The 24,542-nt window shown below is 48.3% G+C and overlaps 2 protein-coding genes across 2 annotated transcripts; both read left to right on the top strand.

The window, feature by feature from the left end:
• Positions 1-1,928: 1,928 nt before the first annotated feature.
• On the top strand, positions 1,929-3,495 carry LOC143422371 (uncharacterized). Its single transcript, XM_076892945.1, has 4 exons — positions 1,929-2,323; positions 2,392-2,606; positions 2,681-2,953; positions 3,035-3,495. The coding sequence occupies exons 1-4, from the start codon at positions 1,929-1,931 to the stop codon at positions 3,493-3,495; spliced, it is 1,344 nt and encodes a 447-aa protein (XP_076749060.1).
• Positions 3,496-6,092: 2,597 nt separating this feature from the next.
• Positions 6,093-9,159, top strand: LOC143422328 (putative fatty acyl-CoA reductase CG5065). Its single transcript, XM_076892899.1, has 4 exons — positions 6,093-6,289; positions 6,669-7,151; positions 7,943-8,173; positions 8,734-9,159. Exons 1-4 carry the CDS (start codon positions 6,105-6,107, stop codon positions 9,065-9,067), a joined length of 1,233 nt encoding a protein of 410 aa, XP_076749014.1. The 5' UTR covers positions 6,093-6,104; the 3' UTR covers positions 9,068-9,159.
• The last annotated feature ends 15,383 nt before the right edge of the window (positions 9,160-24,542 follow it).

Raw genomic sequence — 24,542 nt, forward strand, 5'->3', positions numbered from 1 at the left:
CCTACCTACCTACCGCCTATCGCTGAGAACGAGTTCCTTCTGCTTTCTCCGCTTTCCTTCCAACGAGTACCTTCTCGATTATTTAATCCATTACAACCCCTAGTGCAAACCAAAAGGATAAGAAAATACCAGTTAACCGCGTGTGGTTTCAGAGGATTTCCACGGTACGAAATCGGTTGCAGCCCACTCGGAAATTCGGACCACGGAAGAACGCGATTATCAAAATTTATATATCATACGATCGTTTCCATTGTTTGAGCACGCGGTGAGCGAAGGTAAAAGAATCGGAATGATAGAAAAATAAATTACCCTCAAGTATCATGGAAAAGTCGTATCGGTTTTATTCACTTTTATCGCGATATGTAACTCGCAATACGGGTATAGTATAGACGATATACGTGTTTCCAAGAGTATCGTATGTTACCGTTGGAAACTATGAAAATAAATGCATTACGTTAAATTCCGTACTAACACCAAGGAAACGCGTGCTTCCGGTTTTCCAATTTATCCTTGGATCCTCCGTGATTTATAGCCACCCGAAGTCATAGGGATTTGCTGGCACGAAAGGTTTGCGACGTGATTTCCCTTAGAAGGTTTCGAGTGCTCTTTCACACCCGTCCGTATCGCGACGTCTAATCGTTGGGAGAAAAAAATTGATCCGATGAAAAGCCATGCGAAACTTTTTGAAACTATCGGGAATTTTTTCACCCGAGGAGCGAACAAAGCTCGCATAAATATGTAATATCGAGCGTTGCTCGTGCCTTTCGCGTTTCCCGATTGACTTTCAAATTACGGAACGTCTCGTGACACTCGTCGATATTCAAAAGCAATTAAAGTTCGCCTCCTTCCAGGCTTCTCGTCCGGCTGCTTTTTGCGTCCGGCTTCCTTCTTCGCGGCTTTCTCCATTACTTATCGCGGCAGGCTTTGCGGAGAGTTCGCCTTAAAGCAGCCTTTACCCTCGACACACTCTCTTCGACTAATTCAGTCTATTGTAACGAGGTACGCTCCCGAGGACACTCTTCCCGTTTATGCGCCGAACGCGCGATCCTCTTTTTCCGACGTCTACGTTTTTATACGACCGTACTTAATCTAATACGCGTCGGGTGCCTTTCATATCTGCCTTTTTATTATATCTCGCATTTCAACCGTACTCTTTATCCTTTGTATTATCCACTAACCTTCCACCTTGCGCGAAAAAGTTTCGAAACACCATCCTTTAGAGTCGAAACGCGTTCCAGCTAATTTTAAGAACCACCGACCTCTCTCTTCTCTCGAAAAATAGAAAAGCTTTCGATAACCGGAGGCTCCTCCGGCGGGTCTACTCGCGCGTCATTTCTTCCAAATGGATTTCGCGTTGTTGCGCCGGAAGCTACACGCCGCGTCATTCTTCTCGCTGCAGCCCGTTAATTTCGAACAACGTCCTCGGATCATACGCCTATATGTTATTTCGTTCGATCTAGTTTAGATTTAGTTCGGTTCCACGCGTATATAGAATGGATTTTCGGCTTGTCGATGGCTCTTCTGGTGAGAGGAAGACGGCGTAACAACCGTCCTAACTTCTCGCTCATCGCGTATTCCAGTCAGCAGTTTCGGAAGAGCGAGTAACGTCCGATTCGAAACTGAAACTGGGTCAACGTTTGCTCGCCAATCTGAGAAAAGAACGAAATAATACGTCCGCAAAAACAGACCGCCTCCCCGATGTCGAACGGAACGGGTTTCCGTGCAGATGGCCTCTCTCGCTATCTCCGTCTTCATCTTCATCTCCACCTCCCTCGCTATCGATCCGAAACTCGGACGTTCTTTATCCGTTTTAAGAATTAAAAGGCACTCGCGACAACGGCAACGATTCTTGTTCTCTGAGAAACAGCGCAGAATCGAAACCGTTTCGTACAAAAGTGTAATGTCGTATTCCCTGTGCACGTCAGAGAATGAAAACGATATTGTACGAGTTTCTACGTTTCTACGTGTTCATCGCGTTCAGCGCGTGTTACTCGGGGGAACGGATTACCTCGTCGATTAGAATATCGACGACGGAGAGCATCGAGGGCAGTACCGTGGAACCGGAAACCGTCCCGATGACGGAACAGGTTATGGATCCCAAGATAAAAATAACCGACACGGCAGACCTGGAAGAATCCATCGGTGAGGGGGACGCGAGCTGGGACAAGAACAAAGTCGTTCGCGATGTGGCTTACTACGTTCGGGCGCACAAATTTCGCGACTTCGATCGGCGGTATCGCGAGCGAATCGAGGATTCTACGCGGAGACTTTACGAGGAATTCCCGAAACCGCCTCTGAGAAGTTTGCATTGGGAAGTGCGCAGGTACCGCATACGTAACGCGCGCATGCATGTTCGCGCTCCGTTACGAGAACGTATATCGTCCCGCACAGGCATTGCGACGCGGGTTTCATCGAGTGTCTGAAATATCTCGAAGGAGTAATCGAGCGTACTGCCCTCAAGCGAGAAGACGACACCGTAACGATCGCGAACGAACAGAAATGGAATCTTTCGAAGAATGCCAAGGAGATTCTAGCCGCTGAAAGTGATTGTCGGAGAGCCGAAAGACGCGACAGCCTAACCGTGGTTCCCTTTCAAGGCCCGATAGGCAAGTATCAGCTCGCGTCGGCGATCGATAAGAAATTCTTCTCGACCCGCTCGAATTGCCCTCCCGGAGGTTAGAACGATTCCAGTGGCGCACCACCGTCAGTTATTACATGTGCTGGTACACGATGCTCGGTGTTCCCGAATTGAGCATCTTTGGGGAGAGTTGCGACAACCACGCCGATTGTCAGTCGACGGGCAACGGGGATCCAAGAGCGGATGACGCGCGACCGTATGCCTGCGCGCTTTATAGCTTCTGTCCGGATCATTGCTGCCCGATGAAGCAGATTCGAGAGATGGAGGACTGCTACCAGTCCGCGATCAATCCCTGTTACGCCGAGAATCCACCGGGTGCGTACCAATCACTTACGCCCGTTTACATACCACTCTCCTAACAGGATTCCACTCGAACTTTCTGTATTCGTTCCGCAGCGCATAGAGAGTGTAAGTTGAACCGGGAGGAGAATCAAGATTTCTACGGTTTGCTGGCAAATCGGATCAACGTCAGCTGCGAGTGTCGCGATCCTGGCTACGAATGGTCGGCCAGGTTCGGGATTTGCGTCGACGCGAACGAGTGCGTCCGCGGCGAACACGACTGCTCCAAAGAGGACGGTGAAACCTGCTTGAATCTGCCCGGTGGTTACGAATGCGTTTGCAACTTTCGTTACGTTTACGATTCGACGCGAAGAGGGTGCGTTTTCAGCCCCGAGATCGAGGAGATATTGACGGGATCGGCGGAGGAGTCGAACGTCACGGAAACGAAGAGCCTCGTCGACGCGATCGTCCGGACGATCGCTCGATCCCTCGGTAACCGTCTCGCGATCGATCGCGCTATTCTCTGCACGGTGATCGCCTTCACCTTTTTCCTCGAAAGATGCACGATCATCCGGTAGAGCGGTAACAATTTGTTTTTGCGTTTTTTTTTTCAATTCCCTAGTAGACTATTAATAACTACCTTTTTTCCCGAAACAAGTAAAACCGTATGACGGAATACAATTTAAAAACTGTCCGTTTCTTTCGCGTTTATTATCCGTTTATAATAGCTTCGTAAACACGTGTTTGACGTCAGTATATACGATGTACAACGCGTAGGTGCTTTGTGCAGTGTAGAAAATAAAGTTGGTTAGACCGTAGTCTTTCAGCCCTGGTGACTTTTGCGCTAGGTTTCAGCCATTCAGAATAAATTACGCATCTCGAAAAGGAAAGGAGCGCGCAACGTGGCGTGTGACAAAATGATTTAACCTAGCGAGTAACGAGAAAGAGAGAAAGAGAGAGAGAGATGGTGAGAGAAAGAGCGAGCGAGCACTTTAAGGAATTAGGCTGGTGATGCGTAGACCGGCTTTAGAGACGTCGTTACTTTTGTACGCTATTAACCTTTTCCCGGCCTTTGAGCGCTTTCACCGGTCGGCGCTTTAACTGCTGGTTAAAAGCACCTCGTTCCTTTTCCGTGTAAACTGTCTCCGATTGAAAATTCAACGAAATCGGAAAGCAACGATCTTGGAGCGATCGGGGCTTTACCTCTCGCAATCGGTAGAACGCGCTCTTTTTACGCGCTTTCTCGGTTTCTTCTTTCGCGAATCGTTCCACGCGAAACGAGCTTCTCTTTTTTTTTTTTTATAAAGATTTAATCAGACCGGAGTACCGGTCGAGTTTCTAAGAAATTGGAATCCCAATCCCCCCGATATCCGGGTTTCCGAAAATTTGTCCGAATCTAAAAGTCGTCTAAGAGTCGTAAACTCTCGCGCGCGTTTATTAAAGCATCGCTTTGGTTTTGTTGCGGGTTGTTACGCGTACGACTGTTCGAAGCAACAGTTACTTAAACGGTTTCAACGGTGTACGAATAAAAATGAACGAACTCGGCGTGTTTCTAGTTGCGGCTTCCTGTACCTTCGTAATTGCACCTTCGCGCGGCGAACACGCGACGCCGTTGTACCCCGACTGTTTTCTTACTAAACGCGCACCTACCTATACGTACACGTGACGCGATTTAAATTTCCAATTTTGCGTGCTCGATCGCGAGCTAATATTTTTCCACGATATTTTCTTTGCCCATAACTTTCAAGTTTCCGCTCAGGTTACGTCGTTTGCCCCGATACGCGATCCGCGCGACAATTTCGCTTTGACGGTTTGTCGGTTTGTCGCTTTCCTCGGGCGTTTATTCATTTAGAATGATCGAATTCTGTCGTTTACGAGATTTTCTAATCTCGTTCGAATTGCCAATTTTGAAGGCACTTACGACGATTCTAGACAGCGAATATAATTCGCTGAAAATGGAACGATTTCGTTGATTCTTCGCCGCTGAAAAGGAAAGATGACAAAGCGAAACGTGTTCGGGACGCGAGTAAACATCGTGATCGATACGAAGATGGATATTCGACGGACGTCCCGCGGTAACGAACGCGTCCGTCAAATCGGATGACGCGAGACAGGTACGCGTGGCTCGCGGTTTCTTCGAAATTGGCTCGATTTTGTATCGGCAAACAGCGGAACTGTCGCGTCGCGACGCGTCGCGACGCGTCGCGGAGTTGCTCGTTCTATAATAAATACATATTCATGGATGGAAATAACGCGAGAAGCGGAAAAAAGGATAGCTTACCCGAACAACGGTCGAGGCAAATTGCGCGTCGACCGAGCTCGAACGTGAAAAAACCTGCCAGCTCTACACCGGCTACCGATGTTTCTATCCGTGAATTCTGTTTATAATTATTCAGCGTCGCAACACCGTCGCGTCGATTCGACGGTACCGCGTTAAGGCCACTGGCATTTCGTTGTTTAAATGCAAATTAACGATTGTTTCGTTCCCGCAGGGCACCTCTCCGCGATCTCGTTTAGTATCAATTCGCTCTCCCTCTCTGCGCTTCGCGTGCCAAAGGATCCGAATCGAGGCCAATTCGACTCGTGAAACGTGAAAGTGTTAACATCGTTTAGACGGTTTACGGTTAAATTCCATCGCGCGAACGCCGCCTTCGCGAATAAACGAATACGCTCGATTTCGGTGCCCGACGCGATCGCGGACGGTATCGTTAAACGGAGAAATTGTTTCCAGAACGGCCAGTCTATAAAACCCTATTATTCGGGCCAACCTGTTATCCAAACAATTTCGTTACCCAACAACCTCTAGTAAACGCCGCGGCTGTATACTTCCCGCCAAACGAAACGGCGAATGCCGCGGCCAATTTAAGAGGATAACGTAAAAGTTAAAAAAGTTCCTCCCGCTCATCGATGGCGCGCGAATACTCGTTAACGCAACAAATTAGTCGAAACGACGCTTTACGGCCCTCCTCCGCGTTTCGTACGGTTCGTTTAGTTCGTTTTCTGGTAAACTTACCATTTTGAACCGTTTCGAATGGAAAAACGATTCGAACCGTGGAACCGGTCCGGAATGCAACGGAACGAGCATTCGTTCCATACAGGTAAGACGTAAACAACTCGATTGCGTAAGCGAGCTGCAGATTGGTGAACGGCGGTGTTGCTTTCTTTTCCCATCGTTCAGTCATCGAGCATGTCTCTGCGCGACTGGTACGCGGACCGAGAGCTCCTCCTAACCGGAGTGACCAGTGATGCGGGACGGGCGTTGCTCGAGAAGATTCTCCGTTCGTTTCCAAACGTGAAGGTGTACGCGATCCTCCGAGCTCGTCACGGATTCAACGTAGACGACAGGATCAAGAATATCTTCCTCAGCCCCCGGTAGTATCACGTCTGCCAATTAACAAATATTATTCACCTTACGGCAAACCTCCTCCTTCGTTCCCCTCCATTCGTCCCTCGCCTCTGCTACGGTGCGCATTCGTTAGATATCCCATCTAATCAAGGGTTGATTAGACAGAGCGCCAATTAGTCGATAGAGAGTGTCAATTAGTGTTTCGTCGAGGGGCGAGAAAATGATTGGAAAAGAGGAACAAGTTGGAGTTTGCCGCGGCGTTACGTGAGCGTTACATCGCGTAAGACACGCGAGGTAAAACTCCGTCTACCGATAACGGAGAAATTTCTCTGTTTTCGCGGTTAATCGTGCTCGAATAGTTTGTATCTCGAATAACGGGTGAAAGTTTCGATTTGTTCGATATAGATTCGAGCGGCTGAGACAACAGGAACCGAACGCGATTTATCGGGTGAAGGCGTTGGAGGGTAATTTACTGTACGACGGTCTCGGGACGCGGAAAGCGGACGGAGAACTATTGAGAAACGTGAGCGTGGTGCTGCACGCGGCCGGTCCGTGCCACGGTGTGTTCCGGTTCTGCAAAGAACTGCCACGACTCGAAGCGGTCGCGGGGTTCGCCAGCATTTTCCAGGTGGAGGGTCGAATCGGAGAGTCGCAGCCGGTGGAGGAACGCGTACTCGATGGACCGGTGGCTCTGGTGCGGGTTCCGCTCCTCGGACCGGCGGTTCACGAGCCGATGCCTGGCTTCGTCGACGTCCTCAAAGGATCGACGGCTCTGATGGTGGGTGCGGGCCTCGCCCTGGGCAACTCGGAGTTTCAAGCGGAAATCGTTCCGATCGACCTGGCGGTCAACACCCTCATCGCCGTTGCGAGGGAACGAGCCACCGCCGCGTGAGTACCCTTTCCTTCTCCTCTTTCTCAAACTTAACCGATATGATTCCAGTAGTAAACTTTACCGGCCACGACCAACCCTATAGTCTGCTCGTTAGACGAGCTTTACGCCCGATCAATTTCCGGTTAATTACACCCGAGTGGACATCGGATAACGAAGACGATGTGCGCCGCGAAATACCCAGTTAACGGGGGGGGGGGGGTTTCGTTTCACCCGGTCAACCGTTCTGGAAAACCGACACTTTCTTAATCCGCTTTGACACGATAACCACCGGCGAAAGTTAATCGAGACGAGAGAAACGCTTTACGATGCACGCGTAACAGGTTCTTATGTAAATTGCGTCGAAACCAGAGTTGGCTCCTTTCGAAGAGAAAACAAAGCGGTGAAAAGTTCCATCTAGCAAACGATGGAACGTAACGCGCGTTATGTTTTACCGAATACCGGGTGGGTAATAGCCGGGGCGCTCTCCGTCCCGACTTTTCCTTCGCTCCGTTCGGCCGCGAAACGGAGCGCGAATAAATCGATTACAGTTACCGCTTTAAATAAACCGTGACCCTGCTGCTCGTTTCCCAGAAGCTGGAGCCAATGTCCCTGAAACAGACGCGCTGATTCAAACGCGACTCGTGCCTCTCGGTAAAATCAGGAACGATAAGTTGAGCAAACTGAGGAAAATGCTAAAAATTTGTTTAACTTCTTCGAGGAGTGGTCCAGCCGTAACCTAGATTTCGATCCAACTATCCTCCGATACGAATTTTATTTAACGAAGTCGTTTCGTCTTTGATGACCGTAGAAAAAGCGCGGAAACTACGACGATGGTGTACAACGCGGTCCCGATAGGATGCACGTGGGCTGACCTGATTAAGAAAGGTGAACGGGGCAACCAAAAGTTTACATATCCAACTTTTGGCATCCGTGGAATGACGTCTATCCGACCGCTGTATTGGATTCTGGTGGTGCTCTTTGAATGGCTGCCATGCGCAATCTGCGACACGATTCTCGGCCAGCTCGGAGCGAAAAAGAGGTATATTATAACGAACCGGACTTTACCGATATTGTATTCGAGCTCGCTACTTTCCAGACCCTCCATCCAGTTGAACTCGCGAAAATACCGTGTCACGATTTTTGCGTAATAACGAGAACGCGAAGGAAAAGAAGAAGAAGGCAAGGCAATTCTGGAAAAGTTTGATCCCATTCTGCGACGCGGCGCGATGCAATTGTGAAAGTAAAAGTTATCCGAAACTACGATTCAACCGAATACCGAAAGTAAACAAAGGTTTCTCGGGAATCGACGAGACAGAGAAAGCGATGGGGGTGGAATAAAAAGTGGCAGCTCGGGCCCAGGGAAAAGAAGGCGGAACGGAAACTCATTTTCCTCGCGAGAAACTTGCCGACTCGTTCTTCTCTGATTGCTTTTAAAAATGGCGAGTTTGGCAGAAAAGTTGCCGGAAAGCTTGACAGTTCCGAAAGAAACGTTGGTCAAAGGCACGGTTAAACGAACAATGATTCGCGATAGGAACGATAGGAATAAATCCAGTTTCGAAAGGGATGAGACGTTGAGGTAAAACCTTTGCTTCTCCGCAGGCTTCTCCACGAGTACCGAAGAGTCCGTAATGCACTCGGATCCCTCGAGTCAATTTCATCGAGGCCGTGGTCAGTAGAGAGGAATCGCGTGTACCTGCTCCAACAGCGTTTCGCACCGCTCGACCAAGATGCATTTCCGGTTGTCACGGAAATCGATATCGAAAGTTACGTCCTCTGCGCGGCTGCCGCCGCCAAGAAACATTGCGTGGACGAGACCAATATCAGACTCGTAAAAATCTTTCGACTGCTTTTCTTCTCTCTCTTCGTGGCCGCTTTGTTCTGCACGTTCCTCTTCTATAGATATCACGTGCCCGCGAAACATCATCGACTCTGAACAAAACGGAAAATATCGCCTCTACGCCGTTCACCACTCCGATTCTAACGACATTTACCTGAAAAGAGAGCCTCGTTATAAAAGGGTATGCCGTTAGGTCGTTTTCAACCCTTCCGATCCGAGTAAAATCGTTACCTACTCCATACCGTAGTATTGTACATAGTTCCACGCGCACTTTTATCGGAGATTGAGTTTTCGTGTCGCATACCGTCAATAATTCTCTTTTCTTCTTCTAAAACACACACCCTCCCTCTCTCGCCAATAATAATACGCGTCCATAAACTACCGCTTATTATTATTCGATAGGCAAATACCGTTCAAAATAATTTATAATAATAATAATAATAATAATAAAAACGCAGGAAACTTTGTTGCCAAGTGCGATAAAATCCAAAGAAAATTGTGTTTGGATAATTATAAACATTCGTTAGATTTCTATAAGCGTAAGGATGCGACTTCGGTTGGCGACGAATCGAAGAAAAGTTGGCGTTGCACGAGAGTTGGTGAAAAGCAAGGTAAGTAATTTCCCCCCCGAGCACGATCCACTTTGACAAAAGGAGGACATCGATTACGAACGGAACTTTGTTCCCTTCCTTTTTTTCCCATCCCCCTCTTTTACTCGCTACGAATGTAACAGTATAATAATAGGAGGATCTAACGAGTTAATTTAAATGCCGCTCTTGCCGAGCACGGTCAAACGGTATTGCTCAAACTACCGGCCGAACAATTCGAGGAAAAGTTTACATAGGGGGTGAAAGCAGACGCGCCGCACTATCGATTTTTCCTCCACCCACCCTTCCTCTATCAATTATGCCATTCAAAAGTCGCTCTTTCATTGCCGCTTTGCTTTTTGTGCGTCAATACCTCGTAAGGGTTACCTTTATTCCGGCATCGTTCCTAATCGTTTCCAACCGATTCCACTTTCGATGCGTTTACCGCGAAAAGAGAAAGTAAAATCCAAAAATACCAGCCTGACTGTTTGAGGATCGATGGTAAAAGGTTATATTGGATATGTATCTTGCGGTTACATCGGTATTCGTAGAATCGAATGTATAAATACGGTTACAGTCGAGCAAAGTGCATGGCAAATATTCGTGAGAACCGTGCAAGGTGCCTACGCGCAAGAGAATACTATTCCGGTGAAACTTTTGCCCCTCTCTCTCTCACTCTCTCTTTCTCTCTCGCAGTTTCATCTTATGTAACGCGTTATCGCGTCGCGCGATCAGCTGTCTGCAAAAATGCCAGAACCAACCACCGGCGAAGGTTGATAACGAGTTTCGATCCATTTGGCGAGAATGTCGTTCCTCGACGGTGGAAAGTACCGCGCTCGGAACTCTGACTTTTCCTCGAATATCGTCGATAAGAATGCTCGAGCGGCTAGAATCGTGAATAATTATCTAAACAAAGCGTCTCGTAGTTGCGTGGTTGCGTAGGGAAAGAAAAATGGAAAATGTATAGCGATCAAATTTGTAACGCTTATGTCGCAACGTGCATTTCGATATATTTTGTTTTGATCAAAAGTTATAGTTATCGATATGTTTCGCAAAATGCCCTCTCTCCTCTTCTTTACCCTGGAGCCTCGTAAAAAAAAAGGGGGAAAAAAAAAACTGACACCGCAAAATGAATGGCTCTCTTCAACAGGGCTACAAATAGGAATGCGCGCGCGTACACATACACGCGCAAAGAGAAAGAGAGGGAGAGAGATGGAAATAAATTGAAGCCGGGTAATTGTATAGGGTTCGCGCGTGTGTTCCAGTCGAGCGAGAGATGATGAATGTCGCTCGTTAAGTACAATCGCATAACGGCGTATATATTAATCGCGGAAGATGGCAGTCCTTAATATTCTCATCAACGTAACGAAGGAGCAATAACCCGGCCCGTTTCTACGCTCCCCTGTTCCATTAGAAACTTGGTTCGCGTGACTGCATAGTAGGAGGTGCGGCGAGTTATGCTTTTAAAATCCTGTTACCAGTTGCGAGCGCGGAATTTAACAAAGAAACTTACAGATTAGTTTCGCGAGATATAATTGGACGTGGTGGCTGGAACTGTGCCTTCGTAATAATAATTGGGGGAACGTCTGTTCCGCGAAACGAAGTTCCACGAGCTAGCTGGCTGGCTGGCTGGCTGGCTGGTTGCCTGGTTGCCCGCCTAACGGTGGAATGGAAGGGTAGCTAGAGAAAGAGGGTGGAGGGATCAAAAGGTAGAGAGGAACGACTCGAAAGAGAGAAAAGACGGGATGAAAGAGTCGCTGGTAAAAGTATGTATTCAATTTCATTGCACAGGGAATGAATAAGATGTATACATACATATGTATACATTCGTATACGTATTTACGTATACGAATTGCCTCTTCGGGGAAGTGGCTTGCACCGGTTCCCCTCTTACGACAAACTCCCACGTTCCGGCAAAGAAACATCAAAGCGGTCCTCCTCGATTCAGTTTCATTTTCATTTTCATTTTCATTGAAATATTTTAGCGACTCTACGGGCACCGTTAACGCGCTGCCCCCGTTTCTCCCAACAACGCACCGATCGACGCCGCCCTCAACCCCTTTCATTTCGGATCTGTGCAAGATATTTTATCTTGGAGGGTGTCGCGAACAGCAATTTTATTTTCGCCTTTGGTTGCTCAACCGTTTAACCGTTATTTCGTCCGCTGAAAAAAACCTCGTTGCTTCGCTTAAGCATATTTCATCGATGTTATAAAATATTTTCGTCCCGCACTGTGGTTTCACGCTCGTTACCCCTTCAAATAATACGGTTTCTCGCAGAGCAGGAGATTTGCCAAGACTGGAAGCGATCCGAAACATAAAGACTCTCCTCCGACAAGTCTTTTCCATCGGGGAGTCGTCCCGTTTCGCTATCCGCTTCGACCAAGACGGTATTAATTGGTCGAAAGGAAAGCCTCCGACCCTCGTTACTCGCCATCCTTATTCCACTTGATCCTTGCATCGCGACCGATACAACCGTGTACACCGAAGAATAGAATCGTCACCGGCGCGATTAATCACCCAATTACAATGGGACTGCTACCCAATTTCGTAGATACCCACCGTCGTGTTTGGTAATCGTTGCCTCGAATCTTCCGAGGAAGCGGATCCGAAACGAATCGAGGGAACAAACGCGCCGGCAATAACTCACCGGAAGCCTCCCTCCAAGTACACGATACCGATGCATCGCAACCTTGTGCGTTTTCGCTTTTCAAGCGCCGTTAAATCTCCCCATTACCGAAACGTCCCACCAAACAAGAACAAGAACAAGGCGAAACGGCTGATTGCTAGTTACAATTAGCATCGCTGGATTAATCCGTAACAGATTTGTCCATAGCGATCGCGATCGACTATAAAAGAATTTCACTGGACGGTAGAATCCGTGTAACGTAGAAATGTAGCGGAAAAGGGAGAAGACGAGTGGTCGCGAGGGTCGGATGCCGTAAATTTAACGCGGAATATCGGGATTTTTAAAAGAACATTCACTGTTAGAGAGGTTCTTTCCGTATCGAAGGAAATGAAATTTCGTTCACTTATTGAACACGAACGAACGAACGAGCGAAGTAATATGGATTCAAATAGAAGGCGAACTAATAACGTGGGTGCGAGCTGAAACAGTTTGACGCGAGAAACTCATTTCACAGCGTACGTCCCGTACAGTCGAGAAGTCTAACTACTTCTGCTTCCTAAAGTATGTTAATGCTCGGGTGGATCTGTCGAAGTTGCAGGTGGAGAACAGTGGCAACTTTTATGAACCCAGTTACTCGGCTATCCAGTAACGAACGGTGCAACACCTTCCTACATCATTTTCCGCGTTCGAAATCACTTTAGAGCGCGGCGGTTGGAAAAACGCGATGGAAACAAAAACCGAGAGTGTCGTGTCTTTCGGACGGATTTGCAAGACGCGTCCCTGACTCCTCGTCGAGGAAAAGCGAATAGACACCGAGCGAGAGGACGGTATACGCGAGTGTGTATGCAAAAGTAAACCGCGGGAAGGTTCAGACGAGTGAAAGAGTAATGCAGCCACTGCTCTCGAGCGAAGGGACGCCGGAGAAGAAAGGAAGAAAGGAAGAAAGGAAGAGAGAGAGAGAGAGAGAGAGAGAGAGAGGGAGGGAGGGTGGCGCATAAGTTATAGTTGGCATTGTGCAAGACCCTCGGGCAAAGTTGCGCGAATCCGAAGAGGGTGTAGACTCCTCGAGCAGCTAAGCAGCTTTTCCTATTGCGGAGCAAGCCGCGTGTGAGCCACTGACGCGTCCGCGTCGGTTAATCTGCACCCTCGCCTTGCCTTCCTTTGCCTCGCTTTGCCTCGTCTCGTCGCGACTCGCCGCCACGTTAAACTAAGCTTTCTCTCGCTCTCCTTTTCCAAGAACAACGCACGCTCGCTCGAGTCACTTGGAAATCCAACAAAAATCCCGTACCGTTTAAATTCCCGATCGGCGATAATATTCACGTCGATTCAGAACTCTTGCCGCTAATTGTAACGGTTGATAATTATTCGCACGGTTGGTAAACTTCCTTGCTTAGTAGCGACTACGAATTCTGGTATGCCCGACGTTACCTCGAAGCGAACTTTGGCGAATAAACAGAGCTCGACTTTGGTTAAACTTACGAGGCAGTGGTATGTACACTGCTCAGATTTCGGATAATCACAGATTCAACGACGATCATCTCGCAAATACCAAAGCGCACCAGCCAACGTTTGTTGCATAATTAATGTTAACTTTGCTCCCACGGCATAATTAATGCCTGCGTTGCGATCCGGAACGACGTTACACCTAATTCCCTGGCTAATTTCGTTGAAAAATGACCGAGTTTCTTCGTTGCCGCGTAACTGCCAAGTACCCGTTCGGGCGATCATCTCGGCCGATTATCGCGAGAAACTAAATATCCGGGAGAACCGGGAGAACCGGGTGAATCGTTCGAACTGGTGGGTCCTCGTCGTCGTCGTTGTTTGACGGGAAGTAATTTATTCCCGCGTTCTTGGCAGGGTCAGAAAGCGAGCGCGGAATAACCGCATTACGAAGGAAGTTTCCGCGACGCGACGGAGCGGTGTACGCCTGCCCGTAAACTTCGTATGTGCGGCAGACACTGCCGCGAAATCACGAGTTACACCAGCCAATTACACCAACCAACGCCGAATAATTACCATTATTACTGCCGCGTTATCCAACCTAGCTACTGCCGCTGCGCGTCGTTCCAATCTGCTTTTTCATTCGAATATCCGAGTCATTCCAACGATTAACGAGCGGTATCGGCAATAAGTTCGAGGAACCGATTTCCTACGTAAAATCGTTTCGCTTGAATTTTCCTTCCTCGCTCCCCCCGACAGAAAAAAGAAAGAAGTTTGCGCGAAAGTGATATCGATACGCAACGAAATCTCTTCTTTACTAGGATAAATGGAATTAGGAAAGTTCCATTGGCCGAGGGCGAAGAGTGGCAAAGGGAAGATGAGGAAGGGATGCGAGTGCAAGCTCTCCAATTTCTATTGGAGAGTGTGTGTGTTTGCCCAGAGCGTCTTCGTAGAGCATCTCGTTACGTAGCGCGTCGCGTGTCGCGCGAGCTGACTTCACCCCCTTGTGTACACACTCGCAGGCTAGTGTTTATGTATCATTTATGCGGCGGTGCATCAACCGTGGAAAAGCCGTCTTTTCCCGTAGACGGGAACGCGACGAGTGCGCGTGTCGCCTTCTGATAACGTTTCAATTATCAACCAGCCCGCTCCCCGCACCTTCGAGGTTATCCGAGTCTATCGGAGAATCACGCCGGCAACTTTTCTACAACTTTTTTTTTACAAGTCTTCGCGATATAATTGAAGTCGTACCGTATATATAATACGTAGTAGACATTACTTTAGCCGCAAACGTTTACCGCGGTACTTTCCAAGCAACGCGAAACATTTCGACGTCGACGAGAGGCTAGTTTGTTTCGCCAACCCCCTAACGTACAAACTCGTGCATTTATTATTTCGTCAGGTATTATTCCCCTACCGTTATATCGTGACGTCCGTGTTGCTCGTAAAATAAAATTCACGCGAACACGTTGCGTCGCGAGGCAAAACTTTTCCAGGCTTAAAGGCTTTAGTAGGGCTGGTAGTTATCCATGCTTCTTTATGCCTCGTCTCGCGGTATACTCTTTATTTTAAAAAGACGTTAGTTTAAAAACACGTGTCTTGACTAGCCTTGATTCGAGTAGACGTCCAAGTTAAACGTCCGTTAAGATATATTTTAAAATGAATTGGATTATTAAATAATCCGGTTCACGCGCACGGAAGAGCGTAACAGAAAATTACAATAGAGAGACAGTGGGAACGGTAGGTGTCCCCGTTAACTGGCCAGAAAATGCAAAGGCAAATAGGAGAACGGTAGAATGGCAGAACGGCGGAATGGTACAGGTCCTTCGCGTTACCGTTAATCCGTCGAGGCGGGACGTAAAACGGAACGTAGCGTTCTCGTTAAAATGCGCTCAATCTGTAGTCGGGCTGGCAGCCAACGAGATGAGCAAAATTAATTTCCGCTCTCGGATGAAACAGACACCGCCGTTTAATTCCTGCTTCGGTATCAATGCTGCTGTTAACGCTTCATCGAGGAATGCGCTCCACCCACTTCCATTACACTTTTCCGCTTTCTTCGCGCGATCCTATCCAAACGCGAACGAAACAACTTGCTCCTTTTTACGAGTTCCCACTCGAGGAGTACACAGCTCGATGCTTCGGAAATCTTTCGTTCGTTTCAATCGTAACGTTGCGTCGTACGTATGTCTCGGCTGTTGTCATCGCGTACTAACGATCGCTAAAGAAATCCCATTACATCTACTCTTCGATATTCAAATGACGAACAAATTCCTCGGATCGTGCGTTGCCATGGTGAACGCGCACGACGCGTTACATTCAAATCTACCGGTAATGCTCGTCGAACGCGCGGATCTACGGATTTTCAAAGATTATTTGAACAAGAGAGAGGGAGAGAGAGAGAGAGAGAGAGAGAGAGAGGGATAAAATCAGTTCGCCATCATCGCGATTCAAAGTCTGAAATCTGTTCACCGGAGCAGCTACATAAAACGGAGGGGTCATCTTTCACTGCTCGTTTGCTTTCCAGAGTGGCGTTTAAAAGAAGTTACCTACTCGAGCACTGCGGAATTCGCCGCCCTCCCCGAAACTGACTTCTGAAAAGTTGCTCCATTTATAACCGGCTTCGTTTATAAACAGCCCGCGTAGCACGGTCCACGCTGTAATCCATTAGCTGCAACATTTTCCTCTTCGATATTCTTCTTCTCGAATACGTGAAAAATAAACATCGCAACCATCAATCTGCGACGTCTGCTGGACATTAATTTCATACCTCTCCGCCTACCCCACCCCTCTCGATTCTTTCAGAATAGTTAATATCCTAATGAAAACTTTCACTTTGAAAGTGTACGAGTTATCGAGCATTTGTCACGAGAGTGCATCGCGAGTAGAGAAAACAAGATGAGGCTTGGTAACCGCCTCACGGTGGGACGGTCGACGCGAAATAAACCATCACCGTACGTATCGAGTACCGTATCGGGTCCCGTATCGGGTCCCGTATCGGGTCCCGTATCGGGTCCCGTATCGGGTCCGTAGAACTGCAGACGCAGTTACATTTGCATGAGCAGCTGTTAACAAGCGGTGTGAAAGGGGTGGACGAGGTTGAAGTGACCCCCGTGCAAGCCGCGCTGCCACTCGAAGGTTTAAAGGCACTCGCGAGATTCCAGCAAACCGTGTATTATTACACTCGGAAGTTTCCAGTTCCGGTGTGTACTGGAAGCGGCGCGCACGGAAAGTGCAGGTTCGCTCTTAATGCCAGACCGAGTCGATCTCCGAGTTGGCGGGCTCGTTAAAGATTTAGACGTATTTTCGTGTCGGCTTCGTTGGGAACGCCGAGTGGCCTCGGTTCACAGCTTTCGATTTATACCGCCGCTCGCGTTCTGTCGCGTTCAAATATTTAACGGGCCCCGTGAACCGTCTCGGCTACCGAAACTGAAATCACGCTATACGTTCCTCGATTATTAATGCCCTTTTATCGTTTATCCGTCCAGCGCTGCGGCATTTATTATACTAATCGTCGCAAACTTTCACCTATTCAACGAGGTCGTATGCACGAGTCGTCTCTGTTTCCATAGGGATATCGTCCTTTCTAATTTTCATATCTTCGTTTAACGTTCGTTTCAGCAAACTACGGGGAAAAAGGCGAAAAAGGAGGGGTTAAAAGTATAACGAGATGAAACGAATGGGGCATGAATTTACGGAAGCGTGTATCGAAGCAGAAACGAGAATAAGATGAAATCGGACGCGTCCATCCGCGTAACGCGTTCCGTGCATATACCGTTTACAATTTTTTCCATTTATTAGCTTAAATCGAAATCGTCCCGATTTACGGCAGTCCGTTCCGACGAGGAAACAAAAGAGTTTCTCATCGTCGTCGTTTTGAGGGAAAAGCTGAAACTTTTCAGGGCAAGCGAGTCGAAAAGCGCTCTCGAATGCCGCAACGCATCAGCGCGGCCATTTTTCTCCTATCGATCGAATCGTTCCTTCGAGCGAAGCTTCCTTAACGATAAATCACACGGTTGACTGTACTTGTTTCGTAGAAGCCCGAACGAATCGTCAAAGCAGGAAGGGTTTTTCCTGGTCGGAGCCACACGCACGAGCACGCGCGGCGCACACGTATACTACACGTATACTACACGTATAGACGCCATCTAATTCCATCAACAGTCGATACAACTCCGAGAGATCGGACGGACTTGATGTATTATTCTTCTCGCAAAAAGTGCATCGATTTTTCGATTCTCGCCCAACTCTTTTGCAAACATCCAAATATATAGCGAATCATAAAGAAAAAAAAGAAAACGAAAGGGGGGAGAAACTAATTCGAGTTTGAATTTAAAATTGCAGCTAGATTTGTAGCGGTTACGTTAATGAACAAGAATCTCGGACAGGAGGTCCGTGATAAGACACGACGATGGACACCCGTAACTTCTCTTTTGACGAAGCACAGCGGCGCGCTCCGGCTGCTTTTATAAACCCGATGTTATATCGGTATAGCCGGCAGCGGTTTAATTAAAAATTTTTTGCCAGCCCACGAATGAATGGTCGGAGCTTCGTCCGGAGGATATTTCTCTCTTTCTTTACCCGACTACCCGAACACTTAATAATTATTCCTACCTGTCCGTTTCCAACGTTTCGCTCGAGTATCTCGCGCTCTCCTCAGAGTTAAATCGTCCTCCTCCACGCTTTTTCTTTCGATAACGCGTTTCGAACTTGAGATCTCGCGCGATGCGATAAGTATCTATGGGTTCGGCCGTGGCTGTTGGTTCTTGCGCCTCGGAAATCGACCGTCAGCCATTTTCGGATGCTGCTCCGGGGAAATGGGGTTAATTTAGCATCCTCGCGAGCCACGTGGAGGCTCGCCGATAAATCAGCGGCTCGCGATTTGTCTCGCGTTCAAAAACCAGAAACGTGGACTCAGGCGGAAAGCAGATAAAAAAAGGCAACGCGGCGAGCGCTACGATTTCACTCGCGGATTAAAAAGACCTTCTACATTTTTCACTCGAAACGCACACTTATTTGTTTACGTATTTTTAGCTGTGCGTAAGGAAAACGGCGAGAACGTTCGTAAGATTGAAAAAAAAAAGCCTTTGAATGGATCGTTAAAACTCGGAACTGGACCGTAAAAACGATACCGCGAATAATCCCGGGTGAAGAAGAAACAGGGAAAATAAAGGAGCTTTGATCGTTTCGCTGTCTACGGTATTTTAAACGACACCGATCCGAATAGAGTATCGCGTCCCGAGTCGTCTTTGGAAAGTTAATTCCGTATCTAGCTAGCTGCTTTGCCGAGGGACCTTACGTTTTTCCGCTTATGAGTTAGAATTAGAATCGAATCGGTTTAACGAGGTTTAACGAGGTTTAACGAGGTTTAACGGGGTATCGTAACAGAGCCGAGGAAGAAAGCGCGGTTTCCAAGAGAAGATTCAGGTCTACGGAGATTAATAAAAGTCGTCGTAAAAACTCGTTATCGTTACGCAGCTTGCACTTGGAAGCGGCCGGTGCGCAAGTTCGCCCCTTTGGACCGTATAGTTTACAAGAACTTGTAACAATCCGAGTTCCTCTGGGTAAATGCTAATTTCCTCGGCGCTTGTTTAAGTACTTGAAAAGTTGAAAACTCCAAGTGATTTTCTATCGACCTTTACCTCGGTATAATCGTAATTGCGTGAATTATGGTAAACTCGCGTAAACTGTCGTTAGTCGGGGAACGATGAAGATTAAGAAGGGGAAAGGTTATCGATTCCGTGGCGAAGATAGTGAGAGGCAAACGAACGTTTAGGTGACTCGCACGACAGACCGTGGAGTCGCCATTAGGGGTTTACACGGTAATCGGTTAGCCCAATTTCCGAGCCGTCGACCAGCCTTCACCCGGGTTAATATAAAACCAGTTATCGCGACCGCGATTACGGTTCCCGTAAAAACCGAGAGCAGGGGCAACAAGTGAATTCGCTATCCGATCGCTATCCGCTCGAGTAAAAACGGTGAATTACGTCGGTCAACGTCCGTGCGAACACGCCTACGGTTTTTTTGGTTTTTTTTTGTTTTTTTTTGTTCGAACGAACCAGCTTATTTCTTCTCTGACGCCTCTAATCAGACGCGTCGATCGAAGAGACATCTATCGTAGGGTGGTTCGTAACTAGCGTGTGTCCATAGTATTCGGCCGAATATTCCGGGACGGTATCGATAGAACGACAAACATAATACGGCCTGGAGCTGCACGAGTCGCAGATACAGGTCAACGGTTATTACGCGTAATAACGTCGTAAATCTGCGAGACCAGGAGAAATTCCATACGCGGAGAGTTCTGTCTCGCGATCGTTCCCAGTTACGATCCACTGGCAAGCCCGCGCGCGGTACGCGTCATCGACATCCCTAATCAACCAATAATCTCGCTAACGACGTTCGATCACCGACTGTTTCTCGTACACCTGCGTCCGAAAGACAGAACGGTACTCCCAAGTTAGCTACCAAGCGACGACGCCGAGAAAAATGAACAAACGACAGAGATATTAATTACCTCTCGGAAAGAATTATTCGCTTGAAAGTCGCTTGACGAATACTTTGTATCTTCGTTTCGTTCGTGAGAAAGTTTCCGCTCGTCCAACGGTTTTCGTTGGAAACGACGATACGAAAACAATCGAAAGAATTTCTACGGCTGAAATTTGTGGGGAGCAGGTCGCCAGGTGGGTAGAATGGAAAAATTCGAGATAAAGTAGCGGCGTGGAAAATAATGGAACGGAAGGAGGTGGTCAGAGGGTAATCGAAGCTACTCTTATCTATAATGGCCTCGATAGATGGAACAGTGCGCTCGTTTTCCATTCGTTTACGTAAAAAATGGTGGAAGCAACACTTGTCGGGTTGTGAAAGAAGGGATTTTGGTTCGGTCCGGTCTCGAGAGGACAGGAGAGGACAGAAAAGTCCGAGAAACGTCCGAGCGGTAGCTATTCGCGAGCCTTTCAGAGAGAAGAGGAAACCATCTTTTGGCAGCTCCGGCCACGGACAATTCGCTTCGTTTAACCAGACCGGGATGCTGGACGATGGCCAACCGGTATCGCGCAGATGTTTGCTGCCCTTTTCAACGTCAGTTATGAGTCTTTGAAATTGCATCAAACCTGCACAATGGTCCTCTTTCTCTCGCGATTCCTCTACCTCCGGGCCGAGAGATGAAGATAGACGTCGGGAAAAGCTTTACCTTCCGCTTCTCTTCGCCTCGTGGCACTTCTCCTTGGCTGCGCGATATCGATACGGTTCCCGGGAACTTTAGTTACTTCACGGCGACGAGAAAGGATCAACCACGATTGTCAACATTCTCCGGTTTTCAAACGCTAAAAAGATAGCCTCGAATAAACATCGAGCGTTCGGTAATTCGCGGTGCACGTTTCTCCAACGAATCCGATTATCCGATGCCTTTCCGACTAAATTTTTCAATCTCCGCGAGGATCGTGAGAAAAATCGCGGCGATTCTATCAACCGTGTACCAGCTTAGATTTTCATCGCGGCCTCGAGCCGAGTATTTTTCTTCGTTTTTCTCGCACCGCGTTTTCTTCTTCTCTTCCGGTTGCACGCGCGACACGCGCCTCTCGATATCGATGGATGTAAATGGGATTGCATCCAAAAGTATCATAAAGGGGGAAGAAGCTGGCTGGAATGGGACCGATCGAACAACGTCCGTTGGCTGCACCGTTGGCTGCACCGTTGGCTGCACCGTTGCCGGATCCCCGGCATAATATCGTTCGGAAGATTTCTCTGTACACACTTGGTTCGTATTCCGGTATTCATCGCGATCCTCGAAACTTTCCCAGTACCCCGGAAATGATCTGACCGTGGTGCTTTTACACTCTTTTCGCGTCATTCGACGAATCCGGTGAAACCAGAACCTCTCGCTTTACACTCTTTCCTTTCCACTTCCCCCCCATGAAATCAAACTTTTGTCGTCGTTTCCTCTGTAGTCTCGAGTATCACAGCTTTCAACGTCTCCGTACCCATCATCTATCCACCCATCTATCGATCCATCTCACGCGATACACAGCATTAGCGCAGCGTTGCTTCGGCATAGATGCGCGCAACATGCGAACAGGAATCGAATCGTTTCATTGGTTTACCCGAAAACTCTGATGTAAAAGGTATCGCTCGCCCGAACTTGATTAGCATTTAGAGTGGCGAGGGATTTATTTTCCAGCTCCGACTGCTGGATCACGACACGGTATGCATAAGATTATCTTCGAGCACCTGGACAATAGCGACCTAATCCATTTGCTAAGAAAACGAGCCACGTCCCGCGAGCTACCCGTATTTCTTAGAGCGACGTGCCGCGGAGTCGAGCTTTCCCATCCATTATTTTTACCAACTCGCGATACGTAGCCCCATAGTTTCACCGTAACTGCAACGACCTCCGCATTACCGTGTCGCAAGTTAGCCGTGTAAACGCAGCTGCTTTGTATTTGCGGCCTGACCTCACCGTCGAGTCGGCCGATTATATCACGGCTCGTGGAAATCCGCGCATTCTTGGTAAAATGCCATCTGTCGCCAACCCCCCTGTCCGTGTCCGTGTCGCGCGAGAAGTCGCAAATTATCTCCTCGAAACGAATCCTCCTTCGTTTCCGTATACGTACAATTTTCAATCTAAACTCTTACGTGCACACGATTTCCAGTTTAATCCGAAAACTGTGATTGGACGTGTATTCGCGAATACCGGCTAAGCGGTGGTTAACCGAGAAAGATGGACTTTAGAAGCGATGGTAATTTCCCATTTGTCTCGACACCGACGGACAGAGGAACTACGTTAAACTTATTAGGGGAACCAAGTACGTAGACGCCGCGACGAACCGAGCCGTTCACGTGTTGCACGATATTACTAAATTGTTTGGGAACTCGTGTAACGCAACATTTGCATAACAACGTTAAGCTTGATAAGCTCGTCTATACTGGGCCGTCGCTCGCGTCGGAATCGAACACTCATCGATGTAGAACGAACTTTGGTGGGAAAGTAATCGCAGTCACGGAGTCACCCAACTCTTTCTCAGACGAGACCGTTAACAGTTCCTGGCTAAGCCAACGGTAGTTACTCTCGCGAAGACTATCCGCTAATTCCTCGTCAGCGGCCGGCACGACCGCGAAACTTTCCTCCCACCGTGTTCCTAATGCCTTTAATTGTTGTCGTCGCATGCTATTCGCAAACCCGAACTAGCTAACTCGAACGCTTCGCCAGATTCTTTGAGACGTTACCGAGGCGAGATTGCTCCGCGGTTTCACGCCTATACCGTTAAATTGTAAAGGGGGGTGGGGAAAAAAAAAAAGAAAAAAAAAAAAAAAGAAAAGGAAGAAGCGAAGCTCCGCGGGATAGGATAGATATACGCTCTCGGAAAGTTAGGTTTCTCGGGAAATGTACGCGAACGAGAACTCCGACGAGAGGAAGGGGACTATGAAATATCCTTTACGGTTAAACGAGGCCGTCGCAACCGTAATGAGTACCGTTTTAAGGAATTATTAAAGAGATAGCCTACTTTTCGTGCACGAGCCACGAGGTACGCACGAACAATTATTATGATATTCAACTACGGCGAAACGATGCTGTTATAAATACCAGAATACCAGAATGCGCCAGCCTTGCTAATAAGGTCATACTTTTGCTCGCGGTGAAACGCGGCGAGAACAGCGGGAAACTGAAACGGATCGGTCTCGAAATTTGTTCGATTTTACTCGCGAAAAGCCAAGGATTAACCGAAACAATACCGTCCGCCCGCATTATTCTCCATTCTTCGCGTTCGTTTCCCCATCCCTTTCGTTCGTTGTTCGACTGTTTCTTTATTACAAGCGTTTCGAATAGAAGCGAAGAGCTTGTAATCGTAGATTCGGAAAGAAAGCGATAGAAACGCGGAAGGGAACGGAATCGAGGACAGAAATCAGCCAAAGTAAACTCGTGTCGCGGTACTTTCATTCGAAATTCAATTTTTCCGGCCAGCCAGCCAGTGGGTGGAGAGAACGCGGTACACACACGGCGGATATGAAAGCAACGCGGTACCACGTCCCGCTCAAAGCGATACCAGAAACGTGTTATCGAAATGACGTCATGGACACGACGCGTAACTACGCGGACCTGCCTTATTATGCGGTGAAACCGCGGCGAGCGGTAACAATAGGCGACAACAAGGTGGATCGAGGCGCGAGTAATTTCCCGCGGACCGGTTCCAACGGTCTATGGGATCGGCGCTTGCGAAATCTGGCACGATAAGAAGGGGGATATCGAATTTAGGAGGAGACGTCGATTACAACGTTCCTCTCGCGTGGCGTCCATCATCGCGATGATAATAGAAGCGTTATCGAGTGACGATGGCAGAGAGCGGCGTTGGCATTGCTGGCAGTGATAGCAGCAGGCAGGAAGAGCGACGTGGCGCGGTGGTGGTAAGAGTTGACGCCGTCGTTGGTCGGGGGCTGATATCTGGCTAAGCGCGGGCGCAGTTGGATCGCGGTCTCCACCACGGCAGCATTTCGCTCACCGCTCTCTACGCAGCTCCCTCTCTCTCACACTCTCTCTCTCTCTCCCCCTCTCTCTCTCTCTCGCTCTCTCGCTCTATTCTCGGACACCGCTCCTTTTGACCGTCCGCCTACTTGTCCGCTTATCCATCTTACCAACCCCCGTATCTCCTCTTCTTCCTTCTTACCTTCCTTGTTCACCCTCTCGGTCCTTGTCGCGCTCGGCGTTATTCCGGCGCGGAGCGAGGCGCCGTGAGTCCGTATTCAGTCGCTCCGCCGGCGCTGCTCGCGGTATCGGCCATGCGTACGCACACGCGGCGAAACTTGTGCATCGTAAACGGAGGGTGCGTGCGAAATGACGAATGAGTCCCACTTAAGGGAAGCGGAAGCGCAGACGCGTCGAGCCGGTGATCGTAGACCGAGCGGGAGTCGCCGCGAATCGGACGGTG

Source organism: Xylocopa sonorina, chromosome 3 (assembly GCF_050948175.1).
Source record: "Xylocopa sonorina isolate GNS202 chromosome 3, iyXylSono1_principal, whole genome shotgun sequence".
NCBI classification, from domain to species: domain Eukaryota; kingdom Metazoa; phylum Arthropoda; class Insecta; order Hymenoptera; family Apidae; genus Xylocopa; species Xylocopa sonorina.

Bases quoted from the DNA above. Each gene is read 5' to 3' on its own strand.
- LOC143422371 (XM_076892945.1), top strand. From the start codon at position 1,929: ATGAAAACGATATTGTACGAGTTTCTACGTTTCTACGTGTTCATCGCG. The intron at 2,324-2,391 runs GTACCGCATACG...CGTCCCGCACAG, and splicing joins TTGCATTGGGAAGTGCGCAG to GCATTGCGACGCGGGTTTCA. The intron at 2,607-2,680 runs GCAAGTATCAGC...CCCGGAGGTTAG, and splicing joins TCCCTTTCAAGGCCCGATAG to AACGATTCCAGTGGCGCACC.
- LOC143422328 (XM_076892899.1), top strand. From the start codon at position 6,105: ATGTCTCTGCGCGACTGGTACGCGGACCGAGAGCTCCTCCTAACCGGA. The intron at 7,152-7,942 runs GTGAGTACCCTT...TGATGACCGTAG, and splicing joins AGGGAACGAGCCACCGCCGC to AAAAAGCGCGGAAACTACGA. The intron at 8,174-8,733 runs GTATATTATAAC...GCTTCTCCGCAG, and splicing joins CAGCTCGGAGCGAAAAAGAG to GCTTCTCCACGAGTACCGAA.